General features: G+C 48.0%; 4 protein-coding genes across 4 annotated transcripts; 1 reads left to right on the top strand and 3 right to left on the bottom strand.

The window, feature by feature from the left end:
- Positions 1–85: 85 nt before the first annotated feature.
- ANOM_005571 (uncharacterized protein) lies at positions 86–2,176 on the top strand (the record flags this gene model as incomplete). The annotated part of the gene is made up of 3 exons (XM_015550828.1): positions 86–1,030; positions 1,077–1,577; positions 1,616–2,176. The coding sequence occupies 3 exons, from the start codon at positions 86–88 to the stop codon at positions 2,174–2,176; spliced, it is 2,007 nt and encodes a 668-aa protein (XP_015406568.1).
- A 2,252-nt stretch (positions 2,177–4,428) lies between these two features.
- On the bottom strand, positions 4,429–8,447 carry pld2 (putative phospholipase D (PLD); the record flags this gene model as incomplete). Its single annotated transcript, XM_015550827.1, has 6 exons — positions 4,429–5,115; positions 5,166–7,088; positions 7,147–7,526; positions 7,652–7,741; positions 7,799–8,171; positions 8,229–8,447. 6 exons carry the CDS (start codon positions 8,445–8,447, stop codon positions 4,429–4,431), a joined length of 3,672 nt encoding a protein of 1,223 aa, XP_015406567.1.
- A 1,324-nt stretch (positions 8,448–9,771) lies between these two features.
- Positions 9,772–11,034, bottom strand: ANOM_005569 (bZIP transcription factor; the record flags this gene model as incomplete). The annotated part of the gene is made up of 3 exons (XM_015550826.1): positions 9,772–9,823; positions 9,877–10,793; positions 10,855–11,034. 3 exons carry the CDS (start codon positions 11,032–11,034, stop codon positions 9,772–9,774), a joined length of 1,149 nt encoding a protein of 382 aa, XP_015406588.1.
- Positions 11,035–16,617: 5,583 nt separating this feature from the next.
- Positions 16,618–18,345, bottom strand: ANOM_005568 (BTB/POZ domain-containing protein; the record flags this gene model as incomplete). The annotated part of the gene is made up of 3 exons (XM_015550825.1): positions 16,618–16,743; positions 17,123–17,702; positions 17,756–18,345. The coding sequence occupies 3 exons, from the start codon at positions 18,343–18,345 to the stop codon at positions 16,618–16,620; spliced, it is 1,296 nt and encodes a 431-aa protein (XP_015406589.1).
- Between the last annotated feature and the right edge of the window lie 539 nt (positions 18,346–18,884).

Genomic DNA, 18,884 nt, shown 5'->3' with positions numbered 1-18,884 from the left:
CGGTCGATCTAGACTCCTGAGTCCTATTCTTCCTCCCTCCCTCCACATCCCACTATCGCATTGCATTGGTGCTATTTCAACTATCATGGCCGAGGAAGAAGACCCTATCATTCAGGCCTTGCCTCCGGCCACTGACTACCTCACTTACCTGACCTTGTTGGAGTACCAATTGACCCCCGCTCGCTTGCCCATTCTCCACAAGCTCTTGCAGGATGAGGTCCTGACAACCAACATTGGCTGGGATCTGGTTCAGCTTCTGTTGCCCATGCTTCCTCAGTCAATCGAGTGTCTTCAGGATATCGCCCGCTTGGGTAATCCTCGAGAGGTCATCCTGAGGGTGTCCGAAGCCTTGATGCAACTGCAACCTGAGGACGAGGACGAAGACGAGGATGAAGAGAACGAGACAGCAGAGCCCTCTCCTACTGATGATACAGAATTCGCCGATGCGGAACAAAAAGATGCGACCGACAGAGATGCCGCGAAGTCGAATATACAGAATACCCTCCCACGACATGTCATCAAGTTCAATTCTCTTGTTGCCATGCTATCCGTTCTTCATTCCCGCATCCAGACGAAATCCCCGAGCCGCTTTTTCGCAACCTCTCTACAAGCTGTATTGGAAGCGTATACTCTGATGCCGACGAACGAGACAACCATTGCCCTTCTGGAGTTTTTCAGAGACGTGTCTCCCTCCAAGCGGCCTGCACCACCACCCCGTGCTGCAAGCGAGTCCAGCATACTGCGAGTGTCCGAAGCTTCTGCGCCGGACCCAGAAGCAGAGGTCCAATCGCCGAACCCGAGTAACAACGAGCCGGCGCTCATCAAGAGATTCCTGCAATTCGGTCTGATTGAGCTGATAAAGTCCTACATACTGAGTCTTTCGGGGCCTATGGATCCAGGAATGTCTTGGACAGTTCGTTTGCAAGAGAAACTTCAGCCAAGGCATCTGGCGGGCCAAGTGTCAGAGACGGAAGTATTTGCCAATAACAAAGACCTACGGGAGAGGGACATGATTATGGGGAAAATAACGGTAGGTCCACTCTGTGTGCCAATGGATGCAGTGTCTGACTTTGTAGGCTCTTTCTCGAGACTTCGGGCTGGACGACACGCAGCTTCTCGCAGTCGTCTCGCAGCCGCCGGACAAACATCCCCAGCCACTGGACTTCGATGAACCACCTAGGAACGTGGAAGAGATTCCGCTTGAAAGGCACGGTGCTCTACTTCTTTTGGCTGCCCGAGCTGCGATGGCCGAACTATTCTCGTCGGGTCAGGTAACTCCGATTGCCGTCTTCCCTGAGCTGGCTCAGATATTTGACAACTTTGTTGGTGGGCACGATAAGCCGGACGAAATTGCCTTTGGGCAACCTCAGGCACTATTGGACTCTCTTCTGACACTGACCGTCTTTTCTATGCAACGCTCAGTCGGAGAGCCATCCAACGAAATAGAGTTCCGACGCTTCATCTTGTCTCTAACTGCTTGCACAACGCGACAAAGTTACAACTCCATTAGGCGGATCCCTGGAACCATTCTCCATAGTCACCCGTCTCACATTGTCCGCTTCAAGACGATCCGTCAGGTTCTTGAGGATGATCGTTTCCAACTGATCAGGGACAGTGCTATAGGGTGCTGAAAGATGAAATTCTTGACGCCAACAAAAAGCTCTCCAGCTCACCGGAGTCCGACACATTTATCAACCCACATTACTTCTCCGTCCTCTTCCCCTTACTCTTTAACTCCTCCGAGCTACTCCTCAATGTCTCGTCCGATATCGTAGCATCATGGATCAAGTTCTCTCAAACCCTCACACCTTCCATCCACGCCGCCCTCAGCCTCTACTACATACTCCTTTCATCCTCTACCCTGCGTGCTCAACTCCAACTCGAAAAAACCTACATCTACTTCCGCAACCGCTTCCTGGAGCCTCTCAAGTCTCTGCTCCACGCCTTCGAGAGTGACCTCACCCAGAACGGCGGCGACGGAAAGATCGAATCTGCCGTCGGCGAGAACATGTGCCAGGTAGGCATGGCTCGGTCCGTGGGCCTCGTCTCCCATGCTGTAGAACAGGTGGAGGATGCCGTGAGTGATGCGTTCGTTGGCGCCGATGACGAGCTCCAGGAGCCAAGCATGGATGACGTGGCGAGGGTTGACAAGATCCGAAAGGAGACTGCTCCGTAAATAAACGGCATACTTGCATCTGATATTTTTGATTTCCTCCCTTGTCTCTGCTGTAAATACATGACCAGGATACAGATGAACTCGTGACTACAAACCAAGACAAGCCTTTTTTCAAACATCTTTTTCAAACATCTTACAGATCCTGTTGCCAGAACCTCAAATAAAACCTGTGCAAATATATATCACATCAAGATATTTATTAAAATACTCAACCGTATTGAACCATACGCTAATGTTAGTAGCGTGGCCACCATTTAACAATACTAAGCCGGGCTCACTGCAAGTCGCAATCTATATATGAACCATCATCTATCCTCCACCCCTCACAGAAAACAGCATCCCTCTTACGGCCTCAAACAACCGACAACTGTGACTAGATCTTTCTCCTACAAGAAAGAAAAGAAGAAGGTAAAAAGAAAATAAGAAAAATGTGGTGATCAAACACTTTTCTATAGTGAACATCCTGGCTACATACATACATACTATTCCACCAGACTTCCCAATCAAAATATCCGGAAAACATATCCTTGCCAATGAAAGAACAACAGATCTCCCACCTCATAATATCTAGATATAAAAGTGCACAACCCCAAGATCCAGGGACCAAGGTAAAGCAAACAATCCCTGGACGGGTATCATGACAGAAACCAGGGGATGAACATGCACAACGCGGCCAGTAACAGGCTAGACTAAACTTAGAACCATGGTATCACTGTATCACCACTAACGTACCTTACCATATTTACATACAGAGTATACAGCCCTACAATCTAATCCTACAGTGGAAAGTGAAGAAGTATTTTTAAATCCCAAAGTATGTATGAAATTCAAACTATCCCATCCTGACATGACTAAGAATTCCCAGCAACCAAGACGACGACAAGACCACATAAGGAGCGGATGCGAACAGGATAGCGAAGAAAGGAGGTAGGTACACAAACAACCAGTCATCCCCTGTCCAACGGGCCCGTTGGTCTTCCTCCCAAGGGTTCGAGGTTTTTTCTTTCTTTTTTGTGGATTTTCTGAGCATGGTTTGAGAGGCCCCTGACGAGTGTCAAGGGTAGGGTAGAACGAAACGCGAGAAGTAAGCCGAGTTGGTCATGTTTGGTCTTGAAGTGTGGTGGTTAACGAGTTGGTTGGTGTGGTAGTGGAATTCTTGCTCGGGGGAGGGTTATTGGGGCGCGTTTACATGATAACGCAGCCGCCGCCGGGGGAAGCTTTGGTATGTTAGTCTTTTTGTCTATTTGATAGAAAGGAGGTGATTGGGAGTAGGCATACCCTTGACAATAGCGGTGTTCTTGACGGAGGGAGACATGTTGATTGATTGGGTTTCCTGGAAGGAAGATTGGTTTGGATAGAAGATTTGGTTGTTTGTAGATGAGAGTGGTTGATGAGGAGAAGAAGGAGTGATCCGGAGGATTCGAGGGGCCTTTATATCTCTGTCTCCAGGGCTGGTCTGGCCAGTGAATAGTGCATCCCGAGTTGATTCTGTTGGAGATAGATTGTCGAGATTGGAAGCATTCAGCACCACCAGTTCATGTGGCCAAAGATCGATACAGAGACCCAGAACAAAGAAAGGAGCCAGATTGGAGTTGACAGGTCAATGCTAAATTCGGGATGCAGTGAATGCATTGACTGGCCCACGGCCTCGGGGCGTTCTTGATATTGTTCTTGACGCGGGGGCCAATCACGACGACGGGTCCCCGAGAGTGAATGGGGGGATCGTGGCAAAGGCAAGATGGATCAACATTGCCTTTCTTTCTTCAGTGCAACTCGATGAATTCGGTGGATTATCTCTGTCCAGTACCATGCTTGCATTGGATGTTTAACGCATCGTATCCAGCGGGCCCAGATCCCCGTATCTCAGTCGGCGGCTTCTCTGTCCCGCGGCACGTGGCCCACATATGCCGCTGTACAGCGACATACTTTCCTATCTCGGGCCCAGCGAGGGGGACGGAGAAAAATAGTGGGGATTTCGAGTCAGTAGTTCATACAGGAGGCACAGTCCCCGGCCAGGGCGAAGTGTCTGGATATTGTTGTTCCAAGAACAATATAGAAAAGATGAAAGAGTCTTGGCATCAAGAAACCAGGTTTGGTAAGCTATCCGCAAAAATTAAAAGGTTCAATGAATGAATGAACCAATGCATCAATATCCCAAAAAGAAACTTCAAATTCATTTAGAAACTCATTCAGATAGGACCTCAATGGAAAGAATCCACGCAATATACCAAAAAAAGCTACAGTAGCTAGAATCATGTGTAAAGCGGCTCCGTAATATCGTTCAATGCCAAACCCGACTTCGCAACGTCCTCTTCAATCAAGAACATCAATGGCATCTCCACGAGCGTACCCTTGACCTTACTGAGCAGTTCCTTGACCTGCCGAACTCCCTCCGGACCACCCGGGAAGTCATCCCGCACAACGTGTCCATACCGATACCGGGCGGGTGGCGAATCCCTTTCTTCGCCATACGCTTGCTTGTCCGCCTTGTTGAAGAAGTACCCATAGAACTCCTTATACGTGGACCAGTTGCGTACGGAGTCATCCGGAACGGAGTGGAACACCTTGCGGAATACCTCAGTGTTCGTGTTCGCCCGGCTGTTCCAGAGGTTATGGAGGGTATCCGCCAATGGGTCTGCCACAAGCCGGCTCTCAGGAGCGTCAAAGTCGAAGTCGTTGGGCACACCAACCGGCTCGGAGTTGGCATCGGGGCGCTGGTAGTCCTGTGGTGGCAGAAGGCCAAGGTGCTTGCGGAACAGCTGGCGACGCAGGGAAGATGCAAACCGGCTAGCCGTCCAGGGCTTGCCATTCATGGTGGACTGCAGAGGAGTATAGTCCTCAATGATAATCGCAATCTCAGAATCGTGATCACCAAGCTGAGACCGGTCGTTCAAGTTGGCAGAACCGCAGACAACCACGCGGTCGTCGGCAATCATGACCTGTGCCTGTTAGTGCATGCATGGATCCAGGAAGGGTAGAACAAACATACCTTCGAGTGAACGTAGAGCTCCTCAGTTACAAACGCGTCAATCTCAGCCTCAGGAGGGCCATCCCAAGGAACGTTACGGATATCTTCTCCATTAAGCATGTAACACGAGCTGACGCTGTTCCATCGTCCAGAGCCAGTCTTGGTGCCAGGAACCTGGCGAGCACCCTGCTGATACTGCTGGAAAGGAGCCGTGGTATCGAAGGCGCTTCGAGGAGCGGGAGCTCCTGGACCATAGCCACCCTGTCCAACAACATTGACGTCATGCTGTTTGCGAGCATCTTCATAGTCGACACCACTCCTCTGCTCGGCTTGCACGAGCGAACCGCTGACGTTGATTCGGTCGTAGTTACGGAGATTGTAGAACCGGATATACTCCATAGGGTTGTATCCCTCTTTAGCAACCAGCTCCATGATACTGTTTCCCCCACGGTTGATGCAGTTGTACTGGAACTCCATGATAGCCCGGGTGCCGAGAGTAGAGTCATCTGCCAGGTCGCCGGCAAAGCAGGGAACAGAGGGAATCACAACAATCATTTTCCACTTCTCGCCGGCACGTGCAGCCCGTAAAATACGCTCGACGATCGCAGCACCGATCTGGTTCTTGACCGGCTTCTGGGCGTCGCCAGTAGCTGTAATGAAGAACTGATTCTCGATATACACAAAGTGTTCACTGTTCCGGATAATCGCAGAGTACGCATCGGCAATTGAATGTTCGGTAGGTGTGCCATTACTCCACTTAGAACAGCTACGGACAATCTGACAGCACATGTTGCCGCGAGGCTGGGAGGGTTGTCCGAATGAGCTCAGACGATCCTGGTACTGATGCACTTGACCAGCCAATTGGCCGCGAAGAACATTCGAGTACTGAGTGAACTCATCTCGGAAACGACGGGGGATGAGTCCCGAACCTCTTTCCCTGTCACCGTGTCCGCGGGTGCCCTCGTAATGGTCATCAATGCCACGTGTCTGAGAGTGCGATGGCTCCTGGGTTGCGGGAGGAGTATAGGCTGCGTACTGTGGCGCTTGACCTTGTGATTGAGCTTGGGCTTGAGAGTGTGCCGGCTCCTGGGTTGGAGGAGGAGGGAAGTATGGTGCTTGGCTTTGTCCCTGTGTAGGTGCCTGAGAATACGACGACCCCTGGGGAGGAGCATAGTACGATGCCTGGCCCTGTCCTTGAGTTGCGTTATGAGAGTGTGACTGCCCCTGGGCCGGGTAGGCTGTATATTGCGGTGGTTGGCCCTGTCCTTGAGTCGCACTTTGAGAGTGTGGCTTCTCCTGGGTCGGGAGAGGAGTGTGGGTTGCGTACTGCGGTGGTTGGTCTTGTCCCGCTTGCTCGTGGGTTGGAGGGGGAGCATAATACGGCGTTTGGCTTTGCCCCTGAGTGGGTGTCTGAGATGGGACAGGGCTCTGAGATGGTGGCGGCCCAGGAGGAGGTGGTGGGAAAGATTGCCCAGTGTAAGTATAGTTCTGGGTGGTACCCGTAGACTGCGAGGAGCCAGAAACAGGCTGCTGGAGAGTAGACGCGGCTTGGTTACTCGCTGTAGAGGCAGTGAAGTAGCTTGAAAGGCCAGGTTGCGGCGAAGTTGCCGATTGCTGGTAGGCTTGGTTACCCGCTGTCTGTGCCTGGGGCTGGGCCGACAGACCCGGCTGTGGCGATGCCGGAGGTTGCTGGTAGCTAGATGCTCCCTGACTGCTAGTACTAGGTCGGGGAGATGTACCCTGTTGCTGCTGAGCACCAGGCTGCTGTGGGCGGTTCGACGAGCTGGGTCGACCGTACAATGCGAGCTTGGAGTATCTCGCATCCTTGCGCGAGTTATACTTCGTATCGTAGATAAAGTTCCAACGTTCGACGAAGTGTCGCCGCAAATCCTCCACAACATGGCCGTGCAAGCTCACAGAGATATCAGACCAACATGCGGGAGGCTGTCTTTCGGTCAAGCTGGTTCTTCTCCCAATGTGAGACATCCTGGAAGTCGAGAACCCTTGCATTGTTGTAGTCTTGGCCTGGGAACACGCTCTCGTTTACGTCCTCCGGGTGGACATCGGCGAGTGCGTGCTGGTTTGTATCCCAACGGCCAAAACACATATCTAGACCTCCCATGAATGCAATCCTGCCATCGATGACACAGAGCTTTTCGTGGTGCGCCCAGTAAAGAACAACATCGTCGTGCATTCCGTAGATGTTTTTGATGGCATCTCCAGACATCTGGACGAGGCTTTTTGCATCCAAAGACAAATTGTGAAGAGACGCAGAGATATCTTGGGCCAAATTTTGACGGTCCGGCAGATGATCGGGATGGCGGAACACGGCAATATTTGGGTGGAGGTCCTCAAGACAGTGCTTGGTATGATGAGACGAGACTAGTATAGTTAGCATGGCTGGAATGACAATGGCCACATAATATCCTGATCGAGGTAGGGCGTAGTACATACGAGTTAAAGCTGGGTGACTTCCTTGTACACGATGATGTTGACCTTCACCCCACGTTGCGCTGCTGACTGCAGCATCCTATCCAATCGGTATTGTTCATTCTTTGTGGGAGGTCGTCTCAGGTAAAGCTCGGGCGACAGCCACCCTTTAAAGATTTGTTAGCCAAGAGCTTAGTATGATTACCCCGAGGACAGAGGCTTACAGTCCAAGATCCAAATTGATTCTCTTGCGCTCTCTAGCGCTTTTGAAACAGCGTAGAAGTAGGAGCATCCGTCCACATACCACTTAACGTCGTTGCCTTGTCTGTCCGGGGCGAAACTGCCGAATCTGTGCTGTGTCTGTGGCTTTACCTGTCCATATTCGGCATACGCCTCTGGGTCGAGCGCGGTTCCTATGCGCTGACCGAGATCGGTTCCGATTTCTGCAACAGCGCCCTGGATCTTACCAAACAGTCCGGAGAGCTTATCTTCTTTGGGTGGCTTGCCCTGAGGCTTATTATTGTTATCTTGATACTGGGGCTGAGGGGGGCGGCCGTATGTGTTCTGCGATGAGCTCTGCTCGTTGTAGTTCTGACCCTATTAAACGGTCAGCCTTGCGATACCATTGGCACATCGGCAATGTAACTGGCTTACGCCATAGTAGTCTTGGTTGGAGCCTTGGGGCTGAGACTGGGGACCTTGAGGCTGCTGGGGCCTGGGAGCTCCCTGTTGCGAATGATGGGTCTTATAGGTTTCCTTGAGCTTCTTGAAAGTATCTCCAACAAAACCCCTTGTGCTTTCACCTTGACCGCCACGAGTCCCGTCTTGGCCGTAATAGTGGCCGTAGGCCAGCGGGTCCTCTCGGTTGGCCATGACCGTCGCTGACTATCTGCGACTCGAGTGGAATGACAAGTAAAAAGGATTGATAGATGCCACACAGCAGGAATGGTAGAAATCCTGCAGAGAGCTGGACAAGAAAGAAAGAGGAGAAAGAGGATGGGGGATTATCAGTATTTAACAAGAGAAAGATGCAACGAGGATCAACTTGGCCGTATTTAATTTAGTCCCGCCCATTGCCCCGCCATTCCGAGACACCAGCTGAATGGCTCATTCTTATTAGGCTGCCACTTACGGAGTAGTGTGGGCGGGTATCACCATCTCCTCTTTGGAATATAGCATGCCTATTAAATGGCGCAGTAATGTTAACTTATGCAGATATTCATTGTTTCCGAGAAACTGCTGAGAATCTGGAGCGGTGGCTGTGCATCCCACTGGAATTGAGCGTGCGTACTTTTGTCGAGGGGGAGGGGAACAAACATGTATCCAGTCAGTAAACAATACCCCACATCAGACCAGATCTATTTCTGGTCCCGCAGTAAGGCATGTACGCGTACTGTACGGTAAAGCCATGCACGCCATGATGTCACGTTATGCACTCGACATGTGGCTGAGCCGTAGGGCTTATGTAGCTCCCATGGATCTCATTGATCACGGCCTTCTAGAAATGTGGCTCAGGCTCGCCTCGACACAAATGGGTCTCGTACATTTCCCCCCTTTCGTGGATTCGTCTTTTCAGAAAAGGAGAAAAGACGGCTTGACCGCAGACTTACTGACTTTCCCGCATCCCCGGTTCACTTGTCAACCGGACCCACCAACACACCTCACCGCAAATCCAAGGAAACCCCTCCGATTGTGTGTAGGCAATACAAATGTTGAATGCTGTTCTTTTCTGACTACAACGTGGGGGCAAGTAGCCTTACTAGACGGAACAGTAGTAACGGCAGATTCACCCGTCTATGCCCCCGAATGATACTAGAAACTTTATCTTATCTTGAGTTTATGGTGTTTCAGATCTGTCATTACAGCCTGTTGTTTGTTTATGAAAACGCATGGCAAAGACATGCTGTATTATTGCCTTAACCTGTTGGTAAGACCATAGAAACAATAAAATGAAATAAAATAAATATCTTCCGTTGAAGTAGGAAGGATCACTGAGGCACAATTAATCCTAGAAAGCGAGAACGATTTCCGGCCACGTATCTCATAACAACGTGATCGGCCCCAGAGTGGATGGATGGCACACTTCAACCACTCCCTCCGGACCAATGTTGTAAATATCAGAACTCGATAACCATCCATATATCCTTTTCACACAGTTCCACGCCAGGTACATATTTTAATAGCCTGTTCCACATCGCTACGCCGAAAACCAGGACTGTGGCCGAGGCACATTGCATTGCTTACTAGCGCTAGTAAAGTTAGCCACAGAGTCATCACTAGGGGGAAGGCCAAAAAGACTCACTAACTATCAAAGCTCGGGCGTGACCACCGATTGAGAGGGGAGCTCCCCATATTTTTCGGGGGCCGAACGAACAGGCGCGCATCCCTTTCGTGCAAGTAGTTCGCTAATTCCTGGACGTCAAACCAATCGCCCCCGATTTCTCTCAGAGTCTGCGGGTCGAAGCTGGGTAATGGACTATTACTTATCGACTGTGGTTGGTCAAGAGCTGACTGATATTCCGTCGTTTGGCTTAGAGCTGATAGTTGCTCAAGGTGACTGGATAGGCAAGACGGGACCTCTTTAAAGCTCATGTACGACTTTTTGTTTAGCCGAGCATGCAAGGCGCTTCTGAAGACAGATGTGATACTTGCCCTAGTAAAAAGAGATAAAAGTAGCCGAAACGGTCTTTTGAGGGTAGTTAAAGGGACAGACGAATTGTCGAGTATCAGAAGTCCCTCATAAAGACAAGCAATCCTTAGTTGTTCTATGAAGTCGGATACTTCCATCACAGCGACATCGCCCGGTTTGAAAAAGAATAGACTGCTAGGATGATGCCTCAAAAGGGATGCTGAAGGCTGAATGTTAAGCGGCCCAGGGCTTCCGTCCTCGGACAGGTCAAGCAGACTTCGCGATGTTGGCGCAAAAGAAGAAAGGCGAGATCTTTCGTCATGCGTGACATTGTTCAGACTACCCTCATCCCCGAGGTCCTTCGCTGAAGATAGACATATCTGTACCGTCTCACGCAGATGCTCAGTGAGCTCAGGGTGTGAGGTGAGAACCCGGGATTGCAGCAAGATATCACTCAATCTGATCACCGACTCGCTCATTTTCTGTGCTGCAGCCTCCAACTGTGCCACACGCTTGTTTAGAACTTCAACACCGGCTTCTTTACGGGAGCGATAAGCCCTTTGCGCCAGGCGCACTTGTGTCCGTCGCCGCTGTCGTGCGTGAGTAGATGTACTTATCATCACGAGGGAAATCACAAACGCGGTAACACACCTCTTTCTTGTTTTTCTCTAACCAGGCTTCAATGACTTTGCGCGGTCGCCCACGTTTCCTAGAAGGGATTCGGGCTGTCTTTGTGCTCGCATGTTCTTGTTGGGGCTGAGGTTGAGAGTCTGGTGTCAGACACGGGCTGATAATGGTGTCTGCTGGCGCATGATGATTGTTTTCGCTCATTTCCCCGTAGACGGAAAGTACTGCGATGGTCACAATAAGGTCACTGAGGCTAATGAGGCCTAAGCTTGCGATCCAGAGCTCAAAGCCTGGGACTGGAGGACTAGAGGAGTAAAGAGATAATGGCTTCTTGACTGTTGAATGACAAAGTCACTTTGTGTACTCGGAATTGAGTTTTTATATTGGCAGAAGTAGAGTTTGCATTCATCTGAGACGTTCTTTTAGCCAGCATAATGCAGAATTTGCAGGGATTTGGGGCGCGCAATCGATCCAGGTATACTTCATTTCAGTAATCATTTCGCTCGGCTTTGGATCACTAATCTAGAATCCCGATATGTCGCGTTCTTCTAGCCGAAGCACGAGGCATCGTTAGTGGCTGAATCAACGATTAGGCTTTAGCTTATGGGCCCGCTAAGGATCCGGCCGGGGTATCGGTAGTTTGTTTAGGGTAATGAGTCTGATCCACCTCAATCCTGCGTCCTTCGGTTTTAAAAGAGTCACTAACTCATGAATCATGATTCCTCGTAGCCCCACCCGTCTTTTCTCTTCTATCTAGTTCAGCCGATAACCCATAACTTAGAGTGTACATACGTTGCGTCTATCGCAAACAATCGGATCCAGAAGGTAGCCTTGTACGAAATCATGACTTCCTCTCAGCCCACTCCCCAGAACTTTCGCGTGGTCTCCAAAAGAGTCAGCCATTGATGTACAAACCATGTCTTAGCCAGTGGGCAGCACAATGATAGGTCTATCGAGAGCGGGTTTGCTAAATACAATGATATTACTCTTAGCTCTCAGATACTTCGCCGGGAGGGGTTGATGAGCTATGTGACTAGCCTAGTTGATCACTAATCATAAAGGCGAAGAGCAAATATTCCAATGATTACAATTGTTGATTAGATTTTTCAGTTGGTCAATTGACTTCGCTTGGCTAGTACAATTCCCGGCATCCTGGATGGTTAACGGCTATTCAATATTCTATTAACTAGTTTGAAGCAGATGGTTAGGGTTCCTCCAATTGTATATACATTTATCCACGGCGACTCTGGAGCAGTCGTGGCGGTTAGGCGCATCTCAAGTGAGCAGTGCAAGGGATCGATTCAATGGTTAGTAAGTTGCGCTGGGCAAGTCGCTTAAATCTATCTACAATGTGTTGGGTACTGGAGGCTACTGAGAGGGTATCTCAATCCTCTAGCAATGCTTGTTTCGGACTCTTAGTCACTAGTGTGCTTATGATATTCATGATGGGTATCCTTAACCAGTTACCTAAATGAGAATTACTGGGGTATAGTGTAGGGTACCAGCGAACAAGACCCTTAGCAAGCCGTAAAACTGGATCTGCACTAGGCAACCCTACTTTCAATAGCATCATCGAGGGAATTATATGAGGCTCTGTTCTAGTGTATACTTACCATATCTACAGCTAAATGTTGACCCGACGCTTAAATATGAAGACCCTCTGCTCCCTGGAGCGCTTTAATCAGGGCCTGGATCAGTAGGACTCAATTAAGATGCAAACATAAATCTAAAGCTGGAAAGGCATTCTGTATCACATCATTTGCTATCTTGTTGAGGCATAATGTATTCACGATTTTGTAGCAGAAGTCTCGCTTTCTTTAAGAATTAACGTTGTTAAATCTGGATCCTATGAAGGATACATGCCATCTTTTCTCCTCGTTACTCCGTTATATCCCACATGTAAATCCTGTCCAAAAATCTCGCCCATTTTTTCATTTCGTTGAGCATTTGCTCATATCTTTGTTATTCAAGCCCTTTTAGAAGTTCAAACCATCCCTGCTGGTGCATTATGCCCCGGTTCTCCGAGCCCGGTCCCCGCAACTCCTCCAAATGTGGTAAAATTCGCTCTTTTCTCATCTCGTACAATCGCTTCAACCACTCATCCTCTGTCTTCAATAGGCTTTCGACACTGCGCTCAACGAATTCCGCCGTACTTTCCACCGTTTGCTCCTGATTCTGGTCGTTTTGTTCTAACTCAACCAGAAGCGCGTTAGGTCTGCCTCTAGGACGAAGGCCACCCGGGCCCCAGGAGAACGCGGTGATGTTGTATTCTCTGTTTTAGGCAGCCTTAAGGGCGCTTTCGATCGAGCGTACTGTGTCGTTTTGTCTATCAATCGCACCTTTGATCTTATGGGCTTTTCTGCTTCATAATTCGCGTCAAGACTTGCATATAAAGGCATTTTCGTATGCGAAGATTGACAGAAGATAGCTTCTTGGTTGACCTGGGTGTATATCAAATCCTAGGTGACTTTCAAAGAGAGATAGAAGACTAAAGGAGGTTTGAGAGGTTGGGATACAAAATATACGTCATGGGCTTTTCTGATCTATTTATGCTGATCTCTATGTGGCGAAGAAGTCTCATTGTGGAATATACCTTTCAAGTGGGCATATGTTGTGGTAGGGGCTCATATGCTCTGATACGTAGAACCACAATGTAGGTACGATATTACTTTTTTTACACGTGCCAACAAAAGATAATTACCATGTTTCACAACCTGGACGGCAAAAGACAGGATATAATGAATGAATGTGTCGGGATTGACGGTGATGCCCCTCGTGATAATGGGATTCTTTGTGACTTTGAAGTCCTTTGGAGATGGTCGAGAGGTTTTGTATGGGACATCCCTGTATACGACGCCTCAAGGTGACCTTCCGATTGGCATCGATATCAGTGATCCACCCTCAGGAAGCTTCCACATATTTCTTTACTGACAATCCCTTATTTTGCTCATCTAAGCCTTCTATATGCTATTACTACTATATAGTGGTATGCAATGTTCCACCACGAGATCGCGGATTTCTCATGCACTGTGGCAAAGCCAGGCCAGGTATGATATTAAACGTATGTTATGTGTCACTGGAATGGTAAACAAATAAGATGGCTTTTCCCAAAGGATTCCCTGCAATATCCGTACTATAGGCTAGAGTGTCGAATACTGAAGAGGAAATCACATGCCGGATTCTGACAATAGATGGCATATATCAAGCTGGCTCTGCTTATTAACTAGGGGTATTTCTACTATCAATTTAAACAAGGGTGGCTAGTTCCTGATATCAGTTGACTATGTCCCGACAGACCCCATCACTGGAGCCATCTCAGATTGATATAAGTTCTTGATATTGGCTTACCCAGGCATTTCCTCATCGAGAAGCAGCGAGATATGTACAAGTTACAATTGCTTTGGGGATATATTTGTCCGGCACAAGATAGCATGTGTGTGAGAATTGCACCTTTGAAAAGAGCATTAGAGTATGCTGATGCTGCTGAAAGTACATGGACGTTATACTTTGAATATCAAAACATATACGAAGTCCAATTTATGACTTATCAATTTCCCCATTTTTCTTCTTTCGCCCCACAGGGACTACGTTAAATAATCATCTAACATTGGAACAAAAAGTAATAAAGTGCTGGACAACAATTCCCCGTATATTGTAACGTATGAAGCCCCAAGACTGCCACAACGCACAAGCGAATGGAAAGCTGCAAGCATCAAATAGCACTTGTTGCAAGCCCCCTCAATCTCCTAACACTCTTTTGCTCCTATCTTTTCTTCCCAATTTTTTTTCTTCTTTCCAACTCAACGTTACCTTTGCCATCTTCTGAAACCAAGGAACAAAATACCAAGAGAACAAAGCCCACTCGAAAGATCCCATCAACAAACCGTCTAGCTATTACCTTGCTCAATCTTTAGCAATAGATTGAGCTTTTCAGTAGCACGCTCCTTCACATCATCCTCTGATGGCATTAGTGTATCGTACGACACCAGTAGTATAATTCTATCGCCTTGTACACCTTCCAAGTTATCACTTTGCAGCCACATAGACTTTGGAGGATGGTATTCAAGACGACATAAGCCATCTTTGATTAACTCCTCATCGCCTTCTCGTGGATCTCGTGGCTGAATCATGTTTAGAATCACATACCAAGCCATTCCTTCGATGCGAATGCTGTTCTGAGGATTTAAACTATCGCTGTAGATACGAATAGCTCTCGTAGGTGATTCAGAATGCAAGAGAGGATAGGTTTAAGATGATGATGTTGAAGAAACCAGATGAATAGATTTTAGGGGTCATCAGCGAGTATTTATGGCCACCTATTGTACGACACACCAGTTACACGTGGCATTCCCCCTTTAAGTGGCGCCGTCCGTTGTACTGGGTTGCTATATTCCTGTATAAGAATGGAATATGTGGGGTAATATATCGGAAGCCATCTCTTAGACGAAGGTAATTTCCATGGTCTTTATCTCAGCTATACCCGAGGCTATATAGCTTTTTATTTCCGGCTTCTAGGTAGTACGGAAGTAGCAAGTGGTTCCCATAGAGTAAAATGCGGCGTATACTTCGTTATGCAGGGTATATTCTACCTAGAATTTTGTTGATATCGCGACGTCGTGATATCGGCTGATCCGAAGAGCTTTTATCTTTTACGGGAACCATACACAGACTAACACCTCTCATATCCTGTCGTAGAGGCCATGGTCATCCGCAGACAGACTATGAAACATGCATTTGACTTCTACGTAGGACATGAACAGATTCAAATGGTATGGTGACACATTAGAACGGACTGGGGGCTGTTGCCAATAACCTTAGTATCTATTACCATCTATTACCATACTTAGAGAAGAACAGCTCTTCTGCAACATGGGCCTTCACGGCACACAAAGTACACTAAATTGAAGATGGATGCATTGGAATAGTATACTTCAAATGAAAAGCGTACAACAAGAGACAAGGTAGAAATAAAACTAGGAAAAGAAAGCGCAAGACTGAACACTGCGAAGACTGTAGAGACATACTGAAGAGAACAAGGGGAAACAAGTAAGATGTTAGTATACCTGAAACCTGGCTAAGCAGCTGGGTTACTTGCTTTTCAATTGCCGTTTTGCCCAAATCTCGGCATCAGCGTCAAGCGTTATGGCAAGAAGGATAGGACCCTATTCTAGCATGTGAGGCAAAGATTCCGTATTCCAAGGACCAGATTGGTGCATGGTCAGCAAGGGTAAAGTGGCATTATCGGGCGTTTTATTCTCAGAAGCTTTATCCTCAGAGGCTTTATCCTCAGAGGTTTCATTCGCAGAGACTTCATCATGAGACGTTTTATTGTTGAGATATGCAAGGTAATCATCGCCATACTCCGCAAATATTAGAAATATCTCTTGCCGATCCTGCGAAATATGCATTCTCCTGCAAGTATTTGTTAGAAACGCATCATAATTGAGACACTAGGGTGGCCTACAATTTCCCAGCATTGCTTTCGTCGTATCACTTTTAAGCCATGCGACCATTTGGCACTTTCTTGCATCTGGATGATCGGTTGCTTGTTTGCTCGGATGACAAGCTTGACTTCAATAAGAGCGTAGGGATTCTCCAGGCCATCATTCAGATATCCATCGGTCCGATCTTCAAACTGGCTTCCGCAAATTTGGCAACAAAGCCTTTTCTATGGATAGTCCAGTTTCAAGTTTCAGAAATATTGAAGTGGATCGTAAGAGCATTCAGAAAAACCACGAGGACAGTATTTACAATTTGCTCATCCTTGGTCGGTGGGAACATCAGCTCTTAGAGATCTTCAGGAACCTGGGCGGCTGGAGTGATGACCTCGGGCGAAGAGAGCTGCTCATCGGAGACCACGTCGTCGTCATCGGAAGATACTATAACGGGTGTTTGTGGCGTCTTCGCTGAATCCTTTTGCGATGTTTTAGGCGGACGTAATTGGAGTTTGGAAATATCTAGTGTCCTCACATTACGCTTGGGCCGACGCAGTGCAAGCGGGGTGTCAAAGCAACAAAGGAGACAATTTCAATTGAATTGGTATCTCTACTAGACATTCTGATATTGCATATAGCACTTCAATCAATTTGAAGATTTTCTCAAGTGGTGTCGAGATCATAAAGTGGCAGGTTGAAGGCAAGCCTTGAGCTTCCCGCAGCGGTGAGAAACATTCTCCGCACTTGAGTATACCTGTGGTACCTTTTGGTGTCATTTCTACCGAACATCACTGCTTCGCTGCCAGAGACGCCCAGGAAAGCGTAGAGGCCTATACAACTTCCTTCTCTAGCTGTACCATCCTTTCCATCATCTCGCTTGAGAATAAGTATGCAAAATAAGGGAAGCTCTTAAGGACTCTGTGAAACAGCTGATATTCTTTGAAAGTCGGAATATGACGCGTTGCAAATTGCGCTACAATACTCTGCAACTTTGGATTTGCAGGAGTAGGCAGCTCATAGATATATTCAACCAGGTTGATAAAGTCCGTAGCGTTCCACTGATGTATCAGATCTGATACCAACTTTTTCTCGGCGAGGTCTCTAAGCCCGCTGATGGCGTATTTATCAGCAGTAACATGCATCATAGCATTGGCATATCTAGGGATTGTGGCACTATTGTGTCCATTAACGCGCCTCTGGGACCTTAGGGCTTTTACTTCATGGATGAGCTCGGCGTCGTCATAGTCCTCCCTGTAGAGATAGTCAAGCATCTTTTTGATGATTAAAGGGTGATCGGTAACCGTGATCTCTTTTAATCCGTCCCTGATAGCATCATAGAGGAAGCCAGACTGTGGACAGACGATACAACAATGCGCATTGAAAATTGTCAGTCCACATTTAATCTTTAGGTCCGAAAAATCGCCATTATCTCGGATACTTTGTCATGTTAGATACTATTCTGCAGATAAGAAGGGTTAGGGTAAGCATACTTTGAGAGCAAAGAAAGGAGAGCGCTGGGTCCCGTTATTACATTCTGGGCGCAGAGGTTCCTCTGTGATTGAGGGAGCTCAATGGGCTGCGGGCTTCCTTGTTTTGGCTCTGGCTCAGGAACCGATTCTGGCTTTGACTCTGGCTCTAGTACTGGTTCTGGCGGCTGTTCAGGCCCTGGCTCTAGCGGTTGCTCTGGTTCCGGTTCCGGTTCCGGCTCAGACGCCTGTACATGATCCTCCGCTATAGGATCCGGCGCCGCAGGAGGCCATGCAAAATCCTCCCCAGGAACAGGCAGCCCTTCCTTCTTCAGCTTTTTCGTTCGTTTCCTCCTAAAACTAAAACCGAGACTGTCCCAGTTCCTATAGAGTGGATGATCAGGGAGCTTAGCTGTCAATACAGGTTCCGGGTCTGGCGCGTCCACTGGTTCTGGTTCAGGTTCAGGCTGAGGCTCGGGTTCTGACTTTTGTTCAGGATTTTGTGCTGCCACGGGTGGTACACTTCGCGTCCAGAATTCGTCCGTGCCAGGGTTTCTGCTGCCAGAAGCAACATTATCTCTAAAATAGAACCCAAATCCTGATGGGGTACCCATTGGATCGGCCTTCGGCGTAGATACCCATTGGTATACATCCTGTGATGTGTTGTTATCCATAACTACCAGAGCTCAATAGAGGGGTAAAAAGATGAAGAAGAAAGAAGGTTAAACAGAAGGAAGGCAGAGGGGTGTAAATAATAGCATAGTGCCCATGAACATGGATATCAGGACCATGACTCGCTTTCTGAGTCTGCCACGTCACAACACGCGGGGTAGGTATCTACTATGTAAGAAATCACTGACTGACTATGCAGCGTATAGGTAAGATCTGGGACTATTTTTTCAATTTGCCAAGCTGATAATATCTTAAGTAGAGGCCCGCAGTATTGCTATTGCTGCATTATTAATTCCGTTCAGTGGGTCAATCCTACCAGAGGAAGTGTGTACTTGGTGCTTTTGCAAGGATGTGAGTAAACAGGTACCATGATTTACAGCTGCCCGCCGCCGGTGCTATGTACACTGTGTGAACATGAATACGAGTTTGATACAGAACGGTTTATTTACAGACCCTTTCGTTGGAGAGCGTGTATCAGGAT

This window comes from Aspergillus nomiae (genome assembly GCF_001204775.2).
Source record: "Aspergillus nomiae NRRL 13137 chromosome Unknown contig00147, whole genome shotgun sequence".
NCBI lineage: Eukaryota > Fungi > Ascomycota > Eurotiomycetes > Eurotiales > Aspergillaceae > Aspergillus > Aspergillus nomiae.
The sequence above is the reverse complement of the archived record's forward strand: the minus strand, read 5'-3'. Positions and strand labels throughout refer to the sequence as shown.